The sequence below is a fragment of the Neovison vison genome, chromosome 2, assembly GCF_020171115.1.
Source record: "Neovison vison isolate M4711 chromosome 2, ASM_NN_V1, whole genome shotgun sequence".
In the NCBI taxonomy this organism is placed as follows: domain Eukaryota; kingdom Metazoa; phylum Chordata; class Mammalia; order Carnivora; family Mustelidae; genus Neogale; species Neogale vison.
The window spans coordinates 11,533,760-11,552,426 of record NC_058092.1 but is presented as its reverse complement, the minus strand read 5'-3'; the positions used below and the strand labels follow the sequence as shown (position 1 = coordinate 11,552,426).

At 57.1% G+C, this 18,667-nt stretch overlaps 2 protein-coding genes across 3 annotated transcripts; one reads left to right on the top strand and one right to left on the bottom strand.

Annotated features, from left to right (window-relative positions):
- The first annotated feature begins 3,385 nt into the window (after positions 1–3,385).
- On the top strand, positions 3,386–5,952 carry HSPB7 (heat shock protein family B (small) member 7). 2 transcript variants are annotated; one of them, XM_044236290.1, is made up of 3 exons: positions 3,386–3,649; positions 4,138–4,256; positions 5,503–5,952. In XM_044236290.1, the coding sequence occupies exons 1-3, from the start codon at positions 3,442–3,444 to the stop codon at positions 5,680–5,682; spliced, it is 507 nt and encodes a 168-aa protein (XP_044092225.1). In that variant the 5' UTR covers positions 3,386–3,441; the 3' UTR covers positions 5,683–5,952. The 2 variants fall into 2 exon arrangements, with proteins under 2 accessions (XP_044092225.1, XP_044092223.1); XM_044236288.1 differs by having other exon boundaries at positions 4,138–4,271.
- Positions 5,953–14,496: 8,544 nt separating this feature from the next.
- LOC122898581 (steroid receptor associated and regulated protein) lies at positions 14,497–16,772 on the bottom strand. The gene is made up of 2 exons (XM_044236287.1): positions 16,624–16,772; positions 14,497–15,282 (listed from the first exon to the last, which is right to left on the bottom strand). The coding sequence occupies exons 1-2, from the start codon at positions 16,655–16,657 to the stop codon at positions 14,855–14,857; spliced, it is 462 nt and encodes a 153-aa protein (XP_044092222.1). The 5' UTR covers positions 16,658–16,772; the 3' UTR covers positions 14,497–14,854.
- Between the last annotated feature and the right edge of the window lie 1,895 nt (positions 16,773–18,667).

Genomic DNA, 18,667 nt, shown 5'->3' with positions numbered 1-18,667 from the left:
GCACAAAGCAGAGGATTTGAGTCTGATGTCACTTTTGGAAAGATTTGGGATAACTGCCCTCTCTCGCTCCCCCAGACAAAGCTCCTTTCTGAAAACCTTGATGACCCTTCGGTGACTTGCCAAAATCTTGGGACCCTGAGCCACCCTCTGCCCCTGGATGCCTGGCCAAGTCCATCCCAAACAGGAGCCCAAGTGCCTGTGGTGGGGAGGTGGGCGGGGCCTGCTGCTCGGCCGGGGCTGGGCCCACTGTCACCTTGCTGTCCCAACCTGGCGACTGCTACAGTAACAGGGTAACTGCCTGCCCTGTTGACATCCCAAACCCCAGCCTCTGGCCCCGGGCAGCCTTAGGCTATGATCCCACAGTCAGCCTCAGCAGCCGGGCAGGTGCTGCCTGTCCACACCCTCACCTTCCTGCCCTGGGAACACCAGGGAGCTGGGGAGAAAGTAGCACAGGCCCTCCCAAAGCCATTTCCCTGCATCCAGCCCCAGCGCCGTGGAGGGTAAGAGCAACCTTGATGCCAGAACGGCTCTGTCACCCTGCCACTGTCACCACAGGGTTCTCCACCGCTCAGAGCCTTGGTGTCCTCTTCTGTCCCATGAGGAGAGCTGGAGAATCATGGACGCATTCCTCATTCATCACGACTCCCCCAGAGCCTAGAACAGCCCCCGTCCCCCACATAGCAGGTGTTCAGCAAACATCTGCTGAGCGATGAGGAGTTTCCAAACACTGGCCTATGGGCCAGCTGTGCAGCTGTGTGCGGAGCTGATGGGAACAGATACCCAGACCCTTCCCAAGAGCCCAAGTCAGAATCTTGGTGTGCAGAGGGAAGAGTCTGTGTGCGTTTAAGTTTCCTCCAGGTGACCGGGATGCCCTGGCAGGTTTAGGATTCAAGGCATTGGATCATCTCGGAAGTTCCTTCTATCCCTGTGATCTGGAGGGTTAGCATGCCCAGAGACAGGGGCATGGCCTCGATGACCTTCTGAGGTCCCTTCTGGCCACAGAAGTCAGGCAATCCAGGACTTTTATGGGCCATGTCTCAGGGACAGGGGGAAGGGGAGGAGGAACGGTGGGCGGGGGTGGGTAACGGGATCTGACGTCCAGGAGCAGTGACTCAGGCCCTCAGCACCATGACAGCGTGTCTGCATTTAGCCACTGGCTCCTGTTTCCCTGGCGGGCGGGAGGCCTCTGGGCCCCCCACCCCCGCCCCTACCCTCTTTCCGTCTTGCCTCGTGCTGGTCACTTCCTGGCAGCCCCATTGGAACCCCTCGGCCAGGATGGGTGACACGGGCCCAGCAGGAACATTCACTAGGATGCAGACCCCCTCTTGCTCTAGCCACTCCCCCCAGCTCCCAGCTCCACACTGCCCCCACCCACAGACCACCAGCACCAGTGATTATCCGTAGAAGGAGCCCCCCAAGGATGGTGCTCTGTGGGAACCCAAGTAAAGAACAGCCCCCACCTTCAGGAGCCCCTAATCTAATGGGGAAAGTGGGGACCCCTGCACCAGTTGAACCGCCACTCTGACCTCTGTGTGGCTGCAGCAATCACAGAGGCCTTCCTGGAGGAGGAGGAATCAGAGCAGGTCTGGGCAGGAAGGGCAGGATTTGGAGAGAAGAGCAGAAACCCCACACTGTAGCCTGGGCAGCGCCCACAGCCCAGAATAGCCTCCCCTGCTTCACCCCTTGCCCCCCCACCCCATGATGTCAGTCCTGGCTCTGCTGAGCTGTGGGTGGCCAGAGAGGGGATTCTGGGCCAGTCTGTCTCCATACGTGTATGGTCAGGTCACCCCAGCCTCCTGGAGGGTTGTTGTGTTTTTGTTTTTGTTTTTTTAAATTTTTATTTATTTATTTGTCAAAGAGAGAGAGAGCACAGCAGGCAGAGTGGCAGGCAGAGGCAGAGGGAGAAGCAGGCTCCCCGCTCAGCAGGACTGAGCAGGGACTCAATCCCAGGACCCTGGGATCATGACCCGAGCTGATGGCAGCGCTTAACCAACTGAGTCACCCAGGCATCCTGGATTGTTTTTTTGTTTGTTTGTTTAATTTTATTTGTTTAATTTTATTAGAGAGAGAAGAAATAAGCAGGGAGCAGGGGAGGGGCAGAGGGAGAAGCAGACTACTTTCCCCAAGTCTGAATAGGGAGCCCGATGTGGGGCTGCTTCCCAGGACCCTGGGATGTTGACCTGAACTGAGCCACCTAGGAGCCCTTCCTGGAGGGCTCTGAATCAGAGGCGCCTGGGTCTGAATCCCAGCTCTGCCACCTACCCACATGCAAGCCCCGCCCTCTCTGTGAGGCTCCACTTTCCCACCTGTAAAATGGGAACAACAGCTCTTTCCCCAAGCCCAGCCGCATGGGGATCAAGTGGGGCCTAGCTGGAAAGTTCTCAGGCAGGAGGCACTCCAGAAATCAGAGCTAGAATAGCATCTTGCGGAATTCTCCTTTACCTCTCCCTGAAATCCTGCCCCCTACGGCCCCGAGCATCTACATGGAGCTGGAGCTCAAACAGACAGTTCCCAGTGACATAACCTTCTAGACTTTTAAGGACACTTACCAAATTATCTGCCCCTGCCCCCAGTCCTGGCCCAACCCCCACCCCGGCCAAGGGCCACCAGCTTCCTCCTCTTGGGGCCCCAAAATGTTCTGAGAGTGGGGAGAGGGCAAGCACAGAATCTGGGTCCCCATGGGAGTGGGCGGGGGGACAGCTGCACATTCTAGCCCCCCCCGGCCCGCCCCAAGGGCTATCTCAGGCCTCCCTAAGACACGGCTATAAACATTATCTGTCCTGAGGGGGGAGTCTCTCCTCACACGGGGCCCAGCAGGTGGAGGGCTTCCACCTGCCCCACCTTCTGACCTCGCATCTCCTGCTCGCCCCAGAGCCAGGACCTTGGGACCCTGCTGACCTGACCACCCACCACCCAGATCCCCTCTTCCCAAGGATTGGAAGTTTGAGGGAGAGGGCCCAGGAAGCAGAAAACCCTATCCTCAAGAAGCTTGCAGTCTGATGGGGGAGGCACAGTCCCTAGAGAGCACCCCCCCCCAGGCTGATGGGGGAGGCAGGGACACAGAGACACCACACACACCCAAGGTCCTGCGGCAGGCACGGGGGTCCGAGTGGTGAGGGGAACAGGTTGCCCCCAGCCCGTCGCTGCGGAGGCCCCAGGCTGGACTTATCGGCCTGGAATGCCGGGCCATGAGCTCAGCCTGGGTCTGCGTGTGGGGGACTGTCAGCAGGGCCGCCTCACCGGAGAAGATTTCCAGCCCCCTCCGGGCCGAGGCGAGGCCTAAATTTAGCTCGGAGACAAGGGGCTGGCCCCAAGCCCAGGGCCGGTCGGGCCTTATAAAGCGCCGGCAGCCAGGGCCCGGCATGTTCCCCCAGAGCCTGCCGCCCGCACCCTCTCCTGTCCCTCTGCCCGCCTGGCCAGCGCCCGGCTGCCGGCCCGTGGATGAGCCACAGGACCTCCTCCACCTTCAGAGCGGAGAGAAGCTTCCACTCCTCCTCCTCCTCGTCCTCGTCCTCGTCCTCATCCTCGTCCTCCTCAGCCGCCCGTGCCCTCCCGGCCCAGGACCCGCCCATGGAGAAAGCCCTGAGCATGTTTTCCGAGGATTTTGGCAGCTTCATGCGGCCCCGCTCAGAGCCCCTGGCCTTCCCAGGCGAGTCGTCAGGGCTCGGAGGGGAGCTGCTCAGGGAGGGGACCCCTGCTCCGGGGCACCTGTGAATGCTGCTGCCGAGCTGCCCCGAACAGGTGCTGCCCGACCACAGCCACGTGTAGCCACCGTGACAGACGTGGCCCCAGAGACAGATGTGGCCTTCAAGGAACAGCTGTAGGCCCAGGGGTCCGCTCTGACACCAGTGGCCACACAGGGCCCGGGGCCAGGTCCTCCCTGGAGCCCTGGAGGACTGGACGGGGTTGAGGGGTGGGAGGCACCCTCCAGCCTCCGGGCCCGGGCGGGCTGCCGCCCATGGGGTCACTCAGCTGCCCACGGAAAAGGTGGGCTGCAGGAGGCGAGGAGAGGTGGGCGGGGGGGGGGCGGTTTAGCAACAACAGCCAAGGGGGAGGCCAGGCTTGCGGGGAGGAGCCGGAAACCCGGGTTCTAGAGGCAGACCTCCCCGGGTCAGCTCATAGCAGCCTTCCCCACAGCCCGGCCCGGGGGACAGGGCAACATCAAGACCCTCAGGGACGCCTATGAGTTTGCGGTGGACGTGAGTGACTTCTCACCTGAAGACATCATCGTCACCACCTCCAACAACCAAATCGAGGTGCGGGCTGAGAAGGTGAGCCTGCCCGCCCAGCCTGGACCCTCATTCCGCCGTACCCTCCGCGCAGTGTCCCCACCCCCTTGCCCCTGCTGGGACCCCAGACCCGGACTGCAGACCTTGTTCCTGTCACTTGGAGGCCGAGGGCCACCCCTCCCCATCCACCGCTGCTGCCCCTTCCTGCCCCGGGGCGTGGAGACCCCTCCTTTAGGAGCCAAGGGCAGCTGAGGGAGCCATGGTGGGGGACGGGAGAGGCGTGCAGGGATGCAGGCAGGGGGCACCAGAGGAGGGGAGGAGAGGAGGCAGCCGAGAGGATGGAGATGGTAGCTGAGTGTGGACAGCTTTTCTGGCAGGCATGTGGGTAGGTGGGGAGAAGAGCCCCCCCACGTGACACCCTTCAAGTCCCTCTTTCCTCGCCCACCCGGAGGCTCAGCCCCTACCCTGGGATCCTCCAGCGGGACCCAAGGCTGGGCTGAGACCTTACCGTTCAGGGTCAGAGGCACTCCAGACCTCACATTTCCTGCACCCAAGGGTCTCAGGGTCACTGGGTCACTAGGGTCTCCGAGTCCCAGCTCCCAGGAGGCCTCTACTGGGAAGGAGGGTGTGGCCCGGCTCACCCCCAGAGGGCCACAGCCACCGCAGCCCAGCACACAGGGTCTGTCCAGGGCTTCCTGCAGATCCTCTGTGACCTGACTTCCCTGTGCTGAGCACAGAGGGCGGGCCGCCCCAGTGCCCCGGCCAGAGAAGCCGAGGACTGTGGGCACCAGGACCAGCGGGCTGCACGTGCCAGCCGGCAACCCCCGCCAGTGACTCAGCCACCCCAGGCTCCTCTGGACACTGTGTGCCGGCCAAGCCATGGGGGGAGGGGCGGCCGGTCCAGCCAGGGCGGCGGACACCTGATGTGTCTGGGCATCCCAGGGGGCATGGCCCTGCTCTGTGCTGTCTTCTCTTTGCTGCTCAGGAGCTCCAGATTCCGCCACTCAGCTGTTTCCTCCCTGAGCTAGCCCCCCTCCCCCAGCCCCTTACCTCCCCCCCAGCAGGGGAGCGCCGGGGCTCTTCTGAGCACCCTGTTGCGCGCAGTCCTGGCCGGCCACAGCCACCCAGGCCAGCCCCTCTGCACCTGAGACTAGAGGCCTCAATGTGGACGCGCGGGGACCTGGCTGGCGCGAGAGGAGGGGAAAGGGCTGTGGCTTGACCCGCACAGGACGGGGTAGGGGCACCCAGCCCTGACCCATCACCCCTTCCCCAGCTGGCAGCTGATGGCACAGTCATGAACACCTTCGCTCACAAGTGCCAGTTGCCTGAGGACGTGGACCCCACTTCAGTGACCTCGGCGCTGAGGGAGGACGGCAGCCTCACCATCCGGGCCCGGCGCCACCCGCACACGGAGCACGTCCAGCAGACCTTCCGGACGGAGATCAAAATCTGAGGGTCTCCCCCTCCCCGTCCCCTCCCGTATCCCCTCTTCTGCCCCCACTGGCCTGCCAGAGACGTTCCTCACCCCTCATGACAGCTTGCAGGACATCTCAGCTCAAGTTCCAGGCCCTGAGGTGGGTCACCCCCTACGCCCCCGCCCCGCTAAACTGAGGCCTTCTGCTCTCCAGGGCAGGCCAGGGAAACTTTTGCCTCACTGATGGCCCCCAGATTCCAGATGTGGCCTCTTTCACTGAATCCGGAATAAAGGGATTTAGATGGAAAAGGAAGTTCCCAGAGAACCCACTTTGGGGAAGGGGGACAGGGACAGGCACATCCCCAGGCAAAAAATCTGCAGGACAGACAGACAAATCCTTTGATCTCGAGTTGCAGGGCAGGAGCGGAGGGGACAGGGACCTGGGGCCCCCTTGGCCAAGGGGAGCAGGGGAGGCAAAGGCAGATATTAGGCAAAGCTGCTGGTCCGAGCCAAACTGCACAGGGAAGCCGGAGGGGACAGCCACGGCAGGGACCCTCCCCTCTGCCACCCCCTATGCCCCAAGCCGCAAACCTGCTGCCGAGCTGCCTGCCTGTTTCCCCCACTGGCCAGCTGTGCCTGGGGGAGGGGGGCGGGGGGCCACACAATGTCTGTATATCGCTGGGGTTTTTCCAATACACCTGGTCGGTGATAAACTGTACAACAGCCCCGCCCCCCTTACCTGTTTGTGCCCTCAAGCAAGGCCTCGCTGCGGGGCGGGGCTGCCTTCCTCCCGCTCGGACACTCCCCCTGCAGACGGGTCACCCAGGTGAGGCGGGAGACAGCATGGACAGGGCCTTGGGTCTTCAAGGTTGGGCCCCAGCTTCTTGTCACCCTTCCCCTGTGGCCAGTCACCTCCCCCACTCTTCCCCTCTTTAATGGATGAATCTGTAGACTTGGTGTGTGTATGTACCCCACACGGGCCCACGGCCCTGTCCTTCAAATACTGAGAGATACTGTTATCTAAGTCTGAATTCAGCACATTCAGAAATCAGATTTTGCCATCTCTACTTTTATCAAGGGGGAAACTGAGTCTCCGAACGGTTGAAAGCCCAGCTCACTCATTAAAGGCTGGATTTGAACCCAGGCTGTGAAGGCTGCTCTCAAACTGCGCTGCGCCCCCCACCCCGCCCCCTCTGAGTGCCAGGGGGTGCTTCCCCTCATTCTGCCTCTCATGGCCTCTGCACCCTGCCCCACAGCTTCCTGCTGGAGAGAGCCCCGTCATAGGAAGAGCCCCCAACCCAGTTCCCCTCTAGTCTTCAGCCCAGGGCAGGGGACCTCCAGGCAGCTTTCATCCTGGGGAGTCCCACGTATGCCCAGTGGCACTGACTTGTTCTCCAACATACAGAAGCAGGGCTATGGCGGGGGAGGAAAGGGTGGTTTGCCATAGGTGAGGCCTCCTGGGGCAGGAGGTGGGGCCAGCTTCTCACTTCTGCAGCTCTTAGGTCAGTGTCCTATGGGGTGGCCTCTCACCCCTGCCATTCTGGGGCCCTTAGGGGACGGCTGGGGGGTGGTGGGAGGGGGCATGGGAGGGCCCTAGCATTGTACCCTGCACACACAATAAACAAGAGAAACACTGACTTCTGGAGATCACCTGCCTGAAGTTCTCAAACTTGGGATGGGGCTGGAAGCAGCCAGGGGGAGAAACCCCAGAACAAGCCGACATGCCTTCCTGAGACCTGGGGCCAGGCCTGGCAGCTCAAGTACACGTGAGTTTGCTCTGGCCTCCTCCCTGGGCTCCCAGACCCACCTGAGCAGGAATCCCAGAATTATTTCCCTGAAAAACCTTGCAGAGGCTTCTCTTTCAACTGCCGGGCACCGTCCCAGGCATAGGGACGCCGAAGGTGGGCCGGCTGTCCTGTGCCGCCTACCCGCTGGAAGCCCATCTTGTGCGAGGACCAGACTGGCTGAGTGAGCCGCTCAGGGTCGCATAGACCCAGCGGCAGGCCAGGCTGGACCCTGGTTGGAGGACTGGCTGGTTCAGGGAGTCTGGGGGCGCTCCGGACGGACCCCCCCAACACCAGGAGAGGCCACTGAAACCCGAGTGCCAGGCGCTCCCCAGAGCAGCTCCCGCTGCAGACGGGAGGGGCGGGGGAGACCGGAGGAGACGGGAGGAGAAGGGAGAGGGGGCGCGGTATTTCCAGCCTCCGTGACTCACTGATTCCACTGGGCTATTTGCAGCCCCGAAACTCATCGGCTCGGGGGTTGGGGGTGGAGCCGGGCCAGCTTCCCCGTCTCCTTCGACCCCCCACCCACGGACAGTCTCACCTTGGTTTCGAGACCCCAGCGATGTCCCTCCCTGGGTCGCGAAGGGGGCGGGGGCTGGGAGGCGGGCAGCCCGGGCTGGGAAAAGGGGCAGCTCCCCCTACGTGGGCGGTGGGGCTCGAATACGCCCCCCCCCAAGCCCCAGCAGGCCTCTCCCCAGACCGAGGTTTGGGGAGATGACGATTTAGCAGGGCGCAGAGCAGAAGCTGTGTCAGAGAGAGCCCTCCCACCAAGGTGACCCTGCGGAGGAGGAGGGCCGGGAGGTGGGGACGGCAGGCCCTCTTTCATCGGCCCCGCCCCCTGGGCTACAGGGCTGGCCCGGGCGCTTTGTCTCCCCGGGGGGCCCCCCACCCTTTCCTGGCTAAATATAGGTCTGGCTACAGGCCCTGCGTCCCACCCCACCCCCTCCCCGTGAAGAATAATTTTAGCAGCCCCATTCATTGAGCGCTTAGTGTGCGCCAAGCATACTGCTCATCCCCACAATAATTCTGCAAGGTAGGTACCAGAGAGGTTCAGAGAGGTCAAGGTACTGTCCCAAGGTCACCCAGCTTGGAAATGGCATGGCTGGAATTTGAATCCTTGTCCTATGGCTCTGGGAAGTTCTCTGCTCAGTCTAGAAAGTCCAAATCCACTGGGCTATTTGCCCCTCCTCCCCGCCCCCCCACCCAACACAACACTACCTGAGGATTAAGTCAGCTCCCCTGCCCCAACCTGGCATCCTGTACAGGGAATGCAAACTTGTACATCTTCTATAGTTTTTGAAGCAGGCCTGGGCAGGAGGGCAGGGGAAGTTGAAAAGATGCGGCCTTCCAGGGCTGGAGACCTGAGAGAAGGTCCAGGTCCCGTGGTGCCAGAGACCCGGAAGGGTGCCAAGGACCTAGAAAGTTCCGTCTCGTTCAGGTCCAAAGCTGCCTCCTCCAGAAAGCCTTCTACAGCTACCAACTCAGGGGCACAGACAAGCCCAAAGAACCCTAGGCCCAGACTTTGTGTTCAAAAGAAAGTGAAACTCAGATGACAGGGGGTGCTTGACTGAGGGTTAGGGCAGACCCTGAGACCACCCACTTGGTTGGCCGGCCTTGTCCCCTTAGGGAGTCACTCCAAACTCCTCCTGGTGTGGTGGGGAAACTGAGGCCCAGGGTTAGAGCCTTCCCCAGGGTCACACAGATGTCAGTGGCAGAGGTGAGATGAAGACTTGGGCCTTTGGAACCTCAGGCGGGGGCATGTCTTCCAGACCAACCCCCTTCATGCCCGTGGCCACCATTCCGTGTCCTAGAGGTAACCCCCACCTCCACAGTGTGTCCCCCCAAGCCCATCTTCCTTCTCCTCAGTCTCCTCGGATCCCAGTTCTGCAGTAGCAGAAGATGCCTTTTTCTGTCTTCTAGCTCCAAGCCTGGTCTGGGAAGGGAGCGAAGTGCATGTTTGTAGGATGTTTTGAAAAGCTAGCGAGTCTCAGTAAACAGTGGAGGGTCCGCGCAGACTCTGGAGCTGTGGCCCCTGGGTTCGAATCTTGGCTCTGCTCCTTCTGAGCTGTGTGACCCTGAGTAGGTAACACAATCCGCCTGTGCCTCAGTTGTCCCATCTGTACGTGGTGCTAATGAACTCCAAGGCCAGGCTTGATTTTTGATGCATGGAAAGGGCTTGGCACCGGGTAGCCGACTGGAGCTCACGTATGCCATGCTCTGGAAATGCCCAGTAGGGCTCAGCTACCGTGACTTCATCTAATTCAAATGTACCTGGAATCCCCAGTATCAGCCACACTGTCTGGGGCTCTCTTGAGGCCAAGACTCAGGCCAGAGGGGCAGAGGAGCTGCCTGAGTAGCCGTCTCCTGTCTATGAAAAGCTGGTAAGGGCAGAGCGAAAAGATCCCCTGGCCATCTCAGAAGATCTTGTCTGGGCCCTGAAGGTGGGGGGGGGGGGGAGAAGCCTCTGGAAGCTTTAGTTTCCTCATCCCACAAACAAAGATCAGGCACCACCCTCCCAGAGCTGCTAGAAGGAACCGGAAAGAGATGGTATTTTACTATAAGCTCAATAAATGCTAAAGCCTTATTAGAATTGTGCTTGTTTTCTGAGCAAGGGAAGCCAAGCTTCCACCCACCGGGCACTGCCCTCAGGCCTCAGAGGGCCCTGAGGGGCACGGTGACCGGAGTCTGCAGGTGTCCCAGGTAGGAGCCTCTGGGCAGGGGAGGGAGTGATATTTACAGTCAGCACAGCTGGGCAACCCACCCCTGGCCTGGGGCTCACCATGACAAACCGGCTGGATCAGTCCCCAGCTCCGAAGCCCTCCAAGGCCTCAAGACTCAGGGACAACTTCTCATGGGAGTCTGGGGGCTACTAGATTGGGTGTGGGCCCTCTGGACACAAAGCAGGGCTGCGGCCCTTGGAGCCCCAGAGGAGAAGACAAGACAGCAAATCTGTTCCTACCTTCCATCCTTCTGAGTCCTTCCCTCCCTCCCCTCCTTTTAAAAATATATATATAATTTTTAAAAAAGGTTTATTTAGAAGCACCTAGGTGGTTCAGTCAGGGAGGCATCTGCCTTCAGCCTGGGTCCTGATCTCGGGGTCCTTGGATCAAGTCCTTCATTGGGCTCCCGGTCCAGCAAGGTGTCTGCTTCTCTCTCTCTGCCCCTTTACCCACTTATGCACACTCTCTCAAATCAAAATATCTTTTTAAAAAAACAGACTTCTTTAGGGGCGCCTGGGTGGCTCAGTGGGTTAAAGCCTCTGCCTTCGGCTCAGGTCATGATCCCGGGGTCCTGGGATCGAGCCCCGCATTGGGCTCTTTGCTCAGCAGGGAGCCTGCTTCCCCCTCTCTCTCTGCCTGCCTCTCTGCCTATTTGTGATCTCTGTCTGCCAAATAAATAAATAAATAAATAAAACCTTAAAAAAAAAATAGACCTCTTTATTTATTTTGCAGGGGAGAGAGAGAACGAGACAGGGAAAGGCAAAGAGGCAGAGAGAGAATCCCAGGCAGACTCCGTGCTGAATGCAGAGCCTGATCCGGGGCTTGGTCTCGTGACCCTGAGATCATGACTCGAGCCAAAACCAAGAGCCAGATGCTCAACCGACTGAGCCGCCCGGCACCCATCTCCCCTCCTTCTCACACCATTCTCGACCACCACCTATCATGTATAAACACTTTAAGGCACTGGAGACAGCCCTGGTGAACCACGGCTGCCAGGCTGGAAATACAGTCACTCATTCACACTTGAACTCACTGGTTCACTTTCTTCTATTTATCGATTCATTCCCGCAACAGAATTGTTCTGAGTTCTTGCGATATGGGTGGTAGGCAAAGTTCTGAAGCTCAGCAACCTTAATTTCCTTTTTTTCTTATAAGATTTTATGTATTTATTTGACAGAAAGAGATAGCAAGAGAGGGACCACAAGCATGGGGAAAGGGAGAGGGAGAATCAGACTTCCCACTGAGCAGGGAGCCTGTTGCAGGGCTCGATCCCAGGACCCTGGGATCATGACCTGAGCTGAAAGCAGAGGCTTAACATCTGAGCCACCCAGGTGCCCCCCCCCAAATGCCCTTAATTTCAACCCTGATTCTGCCACTTGCTAGCTGTGTGACCTTGGGCCAGTGGCTTTCCCTACCTGAGCCTCAGTTTCCACATCTGTAAAATGGGACAGTGCCTCACAGTATTGTGGGTGGAGAGACTAACTGCTCTCTCTCCTCCCCCAGTGAGTTCCATCTCAGTGAGGGCCCTGCTCACCCGTTCAGCCCCACACACTCTATGCACACAGTCCTGGCCCAGGCTGGGGCCTCTGCCCATTGAACAAATGTGAACACAGTGCCGGCAGCCTGGCTCGGGGTCATGGTGGCTTACAGCTGCGGAGTCACACTGCCTGCGGTTTGGATTTGGGCTCTGCCCCTTTTCTTATTTGCAAAATGCCCATAAAAGTCATACCCACCACTCTGGTCTGATACAAGAGGAACAGAGGCGGTGTGTGGTGCATGTGAAAAAATACATAGTCATGGGGCACCTGGCTGGCTCTGTCAGAGAGCTGGCGACTCTTGATCTCAGGATGGTGAGTTCGAGCCCCAGGCTGGGTATAGAGCACTAAAAAATAAATACACTTAAAATATATATAATATATTTTATATGTAATATAATATATTGTATATGTATATATGTATACGTATAGTCACTATCGGGATGAAGGGGGTGTTGGTTAGAAGCAAGTTTGGCCTCTGGAAGCATGGACCCCATTGGACGGCCTGCCCAGGACTCTGGCCCCTTGCCCAGCAGTTCCCTCCCCTACCCGCCCGGCCAGGACGCGCATGGTGCCCTCCAGTCTGATGCTAGGGCGACACCTGCTGTTACAAAGCTGGACCTGCAGCCACTGGCCCACCCTCTTCCTTGAGGGCCTTGCACTTCCTTCGCCGCGGCGCTTCCCTCTCTTCCAGTCCGTGCTTCTCCACCGGGGGAGGAGGGACGTGGGGCAGACGTCGTCTAGATGACTCTTGTCACTACCTGTCTAGACCAAGCCGCCACCCCCGTTCGTCTGGATTAGAGGCAGGCTCTGAAGCTTCCCAACCCCCTCCTGCGCCCTCACCCTTGCCTTCTGGTCCCAGCACAAGTGCAAGGGAAAGTTTTGTTTTGCTTTTCAGTAAGCTCTACGCCCGACCTGGGGCTTGAACTCACAATCCCAAGATCAAGAGTCACAAACTCAGGGCGCCTGGCTGGCCCAGTAGGAAGAACATGCAACTCTTGATCTAGGGGTCTTGAGTTCAAGCCCCACAATGGGTGTAGCGGTTATGTAAATAAATAAATAAACTAACTTAAAAAAAAGAGTCACATGCTCTACCCATGGATCCAGCCAGGTGCCCCTACAGGAACTATTTTTTTAAAGGTAGGTCTGGGCATGTCACTCTCCGCTCACAATTTCCAACAAAACCTATCTTACAATAAAATCTGAAGACCTCATCACCGCCTGCCAGGCCTCACATCATGAGGTCCCTGCTGTGTCTCCGGCCACTGTTTCATGTGCACATGCACACGTTGTCTTCCCCCAACCAGAGAACGAGCTCCTTCAGGGTGGGCCCTTGTCTGTCTTACCACGGCTCCAACTGAGGGTCTCGCCCAGAGCACACAGTAGCTGCCCAGTAAACACCTGGTGAGTGAATGAACACTCCAGCCAGACTGAAGGACTCTGTTCCTTCTTCTGGAACACTCCCTAGCCCTGTTCCCTTGCCTTTGTGTGGCTCACTCTCTGGTCACATCTTAGATACCACTTCCTGCAGGAAGCCCTCCCGGATCTCTTCTCCCCAGAGTGGGCTGGACGCCCTCCTTCATCCCCAGCATTATTCTGTATGCTTTACTGTTGCACTTATCTGAAGGTATAGTAACAGTTGTCTTCCTTTCTTGCCTCCCCCACCAGGCAGGGAGCTCCTGGAGGACGGAGTTACGGCTACTCCCTCTGGATCCCCTCTGCCTCAGAGGGATTCCGCGGAGTGGAATCTCTGTGTAATCTCTGAGCTCTGTGCGCCTCAGCTCCCTAACCTGAGCTTCCTCACACAGGCACCCCCAAGGATGTCGCTTCCCTGGTACAGAGCAAATGGCCAGTACAACTTGACTACTAGGGTTTGTACGAAACTAGCAAAATAGTTGTTAAATAAGTACGTGAACATTTAGCGGTTTTGTTTTCAGAGAGGGAGGGGATAGGGGCAGAGGGGGAGGGAGAGAGAGAAACTTAAGCAGGCTCCATGTCCAGCACAGAGCTGATGTGGGGCTTGATCTCACGACCCTGAGATCATGACCTGAGCTGAAATCAAGAGTCAGACGCTTCACTAATGGGGCCCCCCAGGGACGTTCAGCAATTTTAACAAGAAATCCTGGAGACGTGCTTCCTCAGCTGAGTTGATTACGCATTCCGCACACCGCCATCCACCTTGGAACATACACACAACCTCACACACACGCCAGTGACCCCGCTTCCCGCTGGGTAACGTGACTGCCCCCGTGAGGCAGGGACCCCCCACTCACCCCTTGTATCCCTATGGGCCTGGTATGCAGTAGCTGCTCAGGAAATAAGGCTCTTATGTATCTGATCAAACACGAAACCCCATTACCTTGCTGAGCCCCTCCCGTGCCCTCTCGACCGACCGACAGCTCCCCTTATCTCCCATTTTGGGTCACCGGGCCCTGCCTGGGGCCCCGAATTTCCCCACCTGGTGTCTGGATCTCCCAGGGACCCACACACTGGCCCAAGAGCCAGGATGGTGGCAGACAACTCATTGGGCCTGCCCGTCACCTTGGGGCAGCCTGATGCCACGCAGGTCGCCCCGGGACAGGACGCCAGCCAGGTGGCAGAGGGGAGGGTGGATTTTCACGGTGCCAGCTCCTTCTCGTCTTTTACATCATACTTTGTGACCCGCTCAGAGGTCTTTCCCACCCACCGTATCAGAAAAGCTCCGTGCCTCCCATCACCTCCCACCCCCGCACCCCATGTCGGGTCCTACACAGCACTCGTTCCATCACTGTTCAAAATCATCTTTATTGATTGATTGATTGATTTAACCCTTGCCTTCACCCACCCCCACCGCCCCGAGGATAAGCTCCGAGAATGCTGTGCTGTCTTTCCTAGTACTCTGCTGTGCCTGGCGTGCAGAAGATGCGACATTAGGATTTGCTGTAGGATGAACTAGTCTCTTTCCCTACGCAGGTGCCTTAAGGCGAACCAAGATAAGTGGAAGGAAGGAGGAGACCTTTGAGCATGTACGTGATGGCTGCTTCAGATGTCCTTGATCGTTCTAATGCTGTTCCTTGGCTCGGGTACAAAGACTTCTGCTTGGCTGGGGAAGGGGGGCTGGGTTTTGGGAACCTCAGTTCGGAGCTCTCCAGCCCGCTCTGCCAACCCCTCCTCCAGGGCCAGGCTCTTCTAGTTACTCTGCCTGCCCGCAGACACAGGAGGAGAGGGCTTTGAGCGAGCCGATGACCGTGCCCCAAGCTGAAGACCTTGAGGTCACAGCCTTCAAGGGATTCCCCTTGGCTTCAGGAGCCTCCTGGGGGACCTGTGGACTGACTGGGGAGGAAGCTGGGGCCACCGGCCCTCTGCGGGCTGGCAGGGCCCCCCCGGGCTGGGCCAGGAGTCCCCCACCCACAGGGGCCTCCGGAGTCAGGTGGGGCGGGTTTTCGCCACAGAACAAGATATAGGTCTTCATTGGAGGAGTGACAGGTCCTAGATGAGGACCGGAGGCTCGGGGGGGCACCGGGGGTTCCAGCAGGGAGAGCTGTTTGCCACGAGCACAGTCGATAACAAAAGTGAGGTGAGCAGCAGGGATGGCCTTGGGATGGCAGGCAGGCTTCCCACCTGGAAGGAAGGAGACCGAAGGCTTGCGTCAGCACAGTCCGGTGTGGTTTCCTTCATTCACCTGTTCCTTCCGCGAGGGTTTCACTGCCCAACTGGCTGACACACAAAGATGGGAAGAGAGTGGGGTCTAAGAGCATGGATTTCAGCACGAGGGAGACCTGAGTTGAAATCCCGGCTTTCCCCTACTCAGCCGTCTGCCTTCTGGAACAGAGCCCCGGGGATCAGAGCTTCTGTGTGTAGGAATTTCCCAAGTGGACTCTGGTATGCTGGCAGGGGTGGGGGGGGGATGCATGGTGCTGAGGCTCTGCATTTTTATTTATTTGTTTATTTTTTTAAAAAGATTTTATTTATTTATTTGAGATTACAAGTAGGCAGAGAGGCAGGCAGAGAGAGAGGAGGAAGCAGGCTCCCCGCTGAGCAGAGAGCCTGATGCGGGACTCGACACCAGGACCCTGAGATCATGACCTGAGCCGAAGGCAGCGGCTTAACCCACTGAGCCACCCAGGCGCCCCAGCATTTTTATTTTTTAAGATTTTTTTTTTATCTATTTGACAGAGAGAGAGAGACATCAGAGAGAGGGAACATAAGCAAGGGGAGTGGGAGAGGGAGAAGTGGGCTCCCCGCTGAGCAGGGAACCTAATGTGGGGCTCGATCCCAGGCCCCTGGCATCATGATCTGAGCCGAAGGCAGAGGCTTAATGACTGAGCCACCCAGGCACCCCGAGGCTCTGCATTTTTAGCGATTCCCCAGGGAATGCCCATGCTGCTGGTCCACAGACTACACTGTTGAAGTGTTCCTCGAACAAGAGGAAGGTCCTGCCATCTTTTACAGATGAGGAAACTGAGGCTCGGCTTGTGCAAATGGTGGTCCTCAGGGAGCACCAGGCTGCTCTCCCGTCCCCTCCCCGACACAACCTCATCCCTAGCCCTGGAGGCCACTGGTAGTGCCTGGGGCCGTCTGAGGATCCAGACGTGCTGGCATTCCTGCAGTCTTACTTTTGTATCCTCCGGACTCAGCTCAGGGAGAAACCATGAGCCAGTCCCTCCCCCTTATCAATGAAGCGAGGACCAGAGCAGCTTCATTCGAATCCAGAGCCTGGACTCTCCAACAGTGCACTTCTTGAGTTACCTAAATAAATTCTCTTCACTATGTGCTTTTCCTCACTACACAGTCTTGGAAGGAAGCTCATGTTCTGGTAGGTTCGTTAACACAGGGAATCCACCAAGCCCACCAGCCATGGCTTGAGAATCCTGGCAGCTCCAGGGAGGGTGTCTGCCCTGCCAAGCCCCACCTCAGCTGGTCCTTCTGCGGTGCCGAGGACCCCTGCCCACCACCTCTTACCTGAGCAGGTCTCCAGATCCGTCTCAAGGCCCATGACTCTGGCACTGGCTTGTTGGTCGCTGGGGGGTTTCGAGAGCGGGGGATCACTGCTGCAGCCACAGTGGGAGAACTTCTAGCTCTGGAAGGAGGAGAACGTCTCAGGAGCTTTTTGCAGGATGTAGTTCCCCACCCAAGGATCAGACCTTTTATATTTACCAGACGGGATCCGGATCTGCTGAGTGAATTCCACCAGGAGCCACAGGAACTGGCCCGGGGCAGCTAGCGGATCGCTTTGATGCTCAGGGTTATGTCAACAGAATTGTTGTCAGGTCACCACTGGGAGGCTGTTTTACCGAACAGACACCATTTCTCTCCACTCCAGCCACTTTCCGCCCATTCTGTACATCAGTCTGCCCAGACTTCAACAAGAAAATGGGTTTCTCAGGGCACCTGGGTGACTCAGTGGGTTAAGCCTCTGCCTTCGGCTCAGGTCATGACCTGAGGGTCCTGGGATCTCAGGGTCCTGGGATCGAGCCTCGCCCACATAGGGCTCTCTGCTCGGCAGGGAGCCTGCTTCCCCCCTCTCTCTGCCTGCCTCTATCCCTATTTGTGATCTCTCTCTCTCTGTCAGATAAATAAATAAGTAAATAAATAAAATCTTTAAAAAACAACAAAAAAGAAAGAAAATGGATTTCTCACAACCTTGGATGCTGGGGCCAGATCAAGATGTTCACGGAATCTGTGTTTGGTGAGGACTCACCAGGGATTGGAAACGGCAGGGTATTCATGGGGCAAAGTGGGCAGGGGTGCTCTCTAGAGTCCCTTGTATCTGGGCACCAACCTCTTCACGAGGACTCCATGCTCATGATCTAATCACCTCCCAAAAGCACCACCTCCAAATCCCACCACACTCGGGATTCCACTTCACTATATGAATTTGAGGAGGACACGTTTATCGACAGCCTCTTTTAAATCAACCGACTGTTTTTATTGAAAAAAAAAAAGGTATTTACTTTATTATCACCATTTTTTAAGGGGAGTGTAGTTGACGTGCAATATTGTGTCAGTTTCAGGTGCCTGACAGAGACGTAATGATTTGACATTTACACATGCGGGAAGTGTAGTTACCATCTGTCACGAAAAAAAAATTATTACAATATTATCAGCTATGGTCCCCATTCCCACACTGCACCTTTCATCTTTGTGACTTCTTCATTTTATTTTTAAGTTATTATTATTGTTGTTTTAAGATTTTATTTATTTGAGAGAGAGAGAGCATGCGAGTGAGGGGGAGGAACAGAGGGAGAGGGACAAGCAGACTCCATACAGAGCACAGAGCCTGATGAAGGGCTCGATCTCACGACACTGAGAGAACGCCCTGAGCCGAAATCAAGAGTCAGTCGCTCAACCCCTGAGATCTAGACCCAGCCACCCAGACACCCTGGCTTATTCATTTTAAAACTGAAAGTTTGTACCTCCTTATTTTTAATTAAATATTTTATTTTTAAGTGATTTCTACACCAAAGGTGGGGCTCAAATTCAGAACCCCAATACCAAAACTCACAACCCTGAGATCAAGAGGGATACATGCTCTAGCAACTAAGTCATTCAGGCCCCCCAGTGTTGTAACTGGAAGTTTGTACCTCTTAATGCCCTTATTTTGTCTAACTTATTTTGTCTAACTGCCCACTTATTTTGTCTAACTGCCCACCCCCCCCAACCAACCCCCTGACAACCACCAGTTTGTTCTCTGTATTGGTGAGTCTGTTTCAGTTTGTTTGCTCATTTGTTGGAAATATACTTTGTAATGAAAATCAGTATTGTTCCATTAAATGTAACAATATCACCTCTGTTACATTACCAGTAACTCGGCATGGCTTAAGAATAGTGCTCCCCCAAGCAGCTGCCTTCGGCTCAGGTCATGATCCCAGCGTCCTGGGATCGAGTCCCACATCGGGCTCCTTGCTCGGCAGGGAGCCTGCTTCTCCCTCTGCCTCTGCCTGCCTCTCTGTCTGCCTGTGCTCGCTCTCTCTCCCTCTCTCTCTGACAAATAAATAAATAAAAT